Source organism: Prunus mume, linkage group LG6, assembly GCF_029339155.1.
Source record: "Prunus mume cultivar Tortuosa linkage group LG6, ASM2933915v1, whole genome shotgun sequence".
Lineage (NCBI taxonomy): Eukaryota > Viridiplantae > Streptophyta > Magnoliopsida > Rosales > Rosaceae > Prunus > Prunus mume.
In genome coordinates this window covers 20,957,047-20,960,985 of record NC_142703.1, presented here as the reverse complement: position 1 = coordinate 20,960,985, position 3,939 = coordinate 20,957,047, and the positions used below count along the sequence as shown (strand labels likewise).

At 38.9% G+C, this 3,939-nt stretch overlaps 1 protein-coding gene across 1 annotated transcript; it reads left to right on the top strand.

The window, feature by feature from the left end:
* The first annotated feature begins 820 nt into the window (after positions 1 to 820).
* On the top strand, positions 821 to 3,486 carry LOC148916403 (uncharacterized). Its single transcript, XM_089053778.1, has 2 exons — positions 821 to 2,104; positions 2,968 to 3,486. Exons 1-2 carry the CDS (start codon positions 1,016 to 1,018, stop codon positions 3,355 to 3,357), a joined length of 1,479 nt encoding a protein of 492 aa, XP_088909904.1. The 5' UTR covers positions 821 to 1,015; the 3' UTR covers positions 3,358 to 3,486.
* The last annotated feature ends 453 nt before the right edge of the window (positions 3,487 to 3,939 follow it).

Here is a 3,939-nt window from a genome sequence, read left to right as displayed (position 1 = left end):
TGTACCTATTTTTCATAGGTACATTGTTGGATATGTAATTTATTGGATACCTATATTTTATATGTATATATTTATATTATAATTTTCATAAGTACATTATTGGATATGTAATTTACAGATATTTTTTTTGTTTGCAATTTTAGGGGGCGAGATGTGAGAGGGAATGACAACTATAAGAAATGGGGTGATTGATATGCTATTAATAAGGAGTATATTAATTACAATTATGACAGTTAATGAAATGCTTAAAATAAATTATAAATAAAATATGAAGTTTAGTGGCAACGATGTAAAAACATAGAAATATTACGACCTCTTATATTCTACTGGTCATTTAAATTTGAAATTGGGTTTTACACATAGATTTATAGAGTGATGGATATATGTCTAGGAAATAAAAAATGTATGGATCTATATTGGACAAGCCCATAAATTTTTAATGAAAATTCTGTAAACGTGAAGGACTATTTGTGATAAAAAGCCTATTTATATGTAACTAGCGAATACTGTTGAACATGAACTTCCGTCTCAAAAAAATATTTAGGTAACATGTTGGTGGCCGAAATTTTTGAATGCGTAAGTTGGTCGCTAAATGCCATTGTAACAAAAGTTTTCAAAACAAAAAGTTTACATATATGTTTGGCGTTGAACATATGTTCCATGTAAATGATGTCTTTTGGGATAAAACGTGCATATTTGGTGCCAATAAAATGTTTCTCACGGAAAACATCTTTGTCTGCCATTTGCTTTCGTCTTCGTAGCTAGAAAATGCCTCCCAAAAGTCTCGAGACAAATTTTTTTAAATGAACCTATTCTCGTGTCCTTATTATTCCCTATTTCCATATTCTATCTCCGAAAGTATCAAAAACAAATAATTTTCAATTCTACATCGCAACTTATGTGCATTCCCTTCTCAAGAAACGCCAACACAAAGTAGAGAGAGAGAGAGAGAGAGAGAGAGAGAACTACTACTAAATCACATCAATCCCAAATTCATTCATTCCCAGTTGATCTAATGGCAATGAAAAAAGAAGGCCCAGAACTTGCAGAAAGATCCTCCTCAAACCCTGACAAACCTCACCGCCATACCCTCTCTCCCTTCTCTGTCTGCTCCCCAAAACTCTCCCTCTATATCTTCTCAGCTTGTGCCACCCTCTTCGTCATCCTCCACATCCAAACCCTCCAAACCGACCAAAATCCCACGTCGTCATCATGGTCCCTCAAGCACCAATGGCAACGAGTCACCAACACCACCACCACCACCACCACCATCGCCACAATGGCTGAGAAGCTCCGCCAAGCGGTCACATTTCTCCCGCTCAAAGATCTACGCTACACTGGCCCGGCCGCCCTTCAGGGCCACACGTGGTTCATGAGCTCCATGTCCGACAAGCAGGACGAGGAGGGCGGGGTCCAGTACCAGCAGTTCCCCTCGCCCTCCTCCCATGGGCGGCTCCTCTGCCTCAAAGGCCGCGACAACCACGACGGCTCCTGGAACTCCTACGCCCTCGCCTTCCCAGAAGCTCTCCCCCACAACACGACGCTCATGAAAGGCTTGACGTTCGTGTCGTACAACCACTACATCTACGACAACATCTGGCACGGCCTGTCCGCTGTCGTGCCCTTCATCTCGTGGCACATAAAGAGTTCGTGTGCTGTCCCTGACCGGTGGGTTTTGTACTACTGGGGGGAGATTAGGGCAAGGATGGAAGTCTGGCTGGGGAGCTTGATGGAGGCTACTTTCAGTGAGGCCCCGCGTGTCGAGGTGTTTGATGACGTGGAGGAAGGGAGGGCCGTTTGTTTTGAGAAGGCTGTGGTGATGAGGCATAACGAGGGTGGGATGTCGAGGGAGAAGAGGTTGGAGGTTTATGATCTGTTGAGGTGCAAAGCGAGATTGTATTGTAATGTGAGCTTGGATGAAGAAAATTACAAGAGTACCCATAGTGTAACAAAGAGAATTGGAGTCACATTGTTTATGAGGACAGGGCCTAGATCGTTCAAAAACGAAACCGCTGTGATTGGGATCTTTGAGAGGGAGTGTGCTAAGGTGGATGGTTGTCGGCTCATGGTGGCTTACTCTAATAACCTCACTTTTTGTGACCAGGTGCGCATTTTTATTCAAATCTTTAATTACTTGACGATGGTTTTAAGTGTTCATCTTTAATCACACTTACGAATTTAATCAGTTTGTAATCAATAGGTCTTCGAATCATTCACTTTAAAAAAAAATTGAAACGACCCTTTTTGTTCGTTGATCATGGTCTTTTTTAAAAGTCTGAATATTTCTTAGTTAATGAAGGAACATCAATTTTTTATTTTCAATTAGATCATGATACCAAACGGGTGATAATTGAATCATTTGTACTTTCATGTTGTACATAATTGACTCTTTTTTTGTTTGGATAAGATATTATATGAGTAGTTCATATTTAGTGTTCATGCGTGGGGCAAAGGAATCTTTTGTCTTTTAATTGGGTTGCCGAGTAAGGACCACGTGATTACATTAGAAGAGATGAAAGGCATAATGGACTGATCAGTGTAGGAATTTTATATACTAGTCGAGGTCAACAAAGAGGATTTGCTTTTGAAAGAATTTATATTGGTTTAAGGCCATCGAAGTGGGGAGGCACAGAAGAAGTTTGTGAGTGGAAATCTTGGTAGAGTAGAGATCTAATTGTGGATAGTATGACTAATTGGTAGTAGATAAAGATACTCTTACATAAAAGTACATAGAATTGTTGGGTCTTTCATGTGAATAACCTACTTTGATATCATATTAAAATGTACTTTCAACGCAATACCAATTAGCAATGTATAGAGAGACTCAACTCCCAACCTAGATTACCCTCAATATTTTCCATAAAAATGATGCCTTCTAGATTTGAATTACGCTCTTTTTTGCCTGTTTTGTTCCTTTTAAAAGGATTATTCAATTGTTTCTTCCTAATATCTGATTGGTCAATCCAGGTGAGGGTAATGAGCTTGACGGACATTTTGGTATCTCCACATGGTGCGCAGTTAACCAACATGTTCTTGATGAACAGAAACAGCAGTGTCATGGAGTTCTTCCCAAAAGGTTGGCTAAAACTAGCCGGGGTAGGCCAATATGTCTTCCACTGGATGGCCGGCTGGTCGTGCATGAGGCACGAAGGAGCATGGCACGATCCAGATGGTGACACGCGTCAGTATGGTGAAGATGATCATCGATTTATGTCCATCTACAAGGATGGGAAAATTGGACACAATGAGACCTACTTTGCAGAGTGGACTAGAAATGTTATTGATGAGGTGAAGACAAGGAAGATAGAAGAAGCGAAAATGGGTACTCCAAGTTCTAATGGTTGTTCCTGTAATTAATTAAAGGCTTATTATCACAAAACGTCCCTAAGATTTACGAAACTATCAGATTGTCTCCTTAATGTTTTTTTGTGTCATTCATGGTCCTCAAGATTAATATGTGTGATCACAAATGGTCTCTGCCGTTAAGTTCCGTAAAAACTCTGTTAATTTTTTCATTTAAAATTCATAAAAAAAACATTAAGGATGCAATTTGATAGTTTTGTAAACTTTATGGACGTTTTGCGATATTAAGCCTTAATTAAATTCAACTCAATTCAGTGCAATTCATGATTTTTTGATGGTGCTTAAGCCTAATCTGGTATACTACTTCTTTAAGGTAGCTTATAGTACATACTATATTGTATACATGGACATCGGTTTTGTTAAAAGCGAAGGAATAACTGAAAGTACTTATGAAGCGCTTACGTAATGCTTTGCTTTTAATATTTTCAGCTTTAGACGTGACAAACATGGCAGAAATTAATGAGTGATGAGTTACTATTACATTTAGTGCGTGTGATCAATCAATTGTTATTATGTTTCTCTACCTTCATACTCATGGAAATTGTATAAATAGGAACACAACATCCAATCCATACA

Excerpts from the sequence above, each read along its gene's own strand:
- LOC148916403 (XM_089053778.1), top strand. The coding sequence starts at position 1,016 with ATGGCAATGAAAAAAGAAGGCCCAGAACTTGCAGAAAGATCCTCCTCA. Across the intron at positions 2,105-2,967 it reads ACCTCACTTTTTGTGACCAG|GTGAGGGTAATGAGCTTGAC; the intron begins GTGCGCATTTTT and ends TGGTCAATCCAG.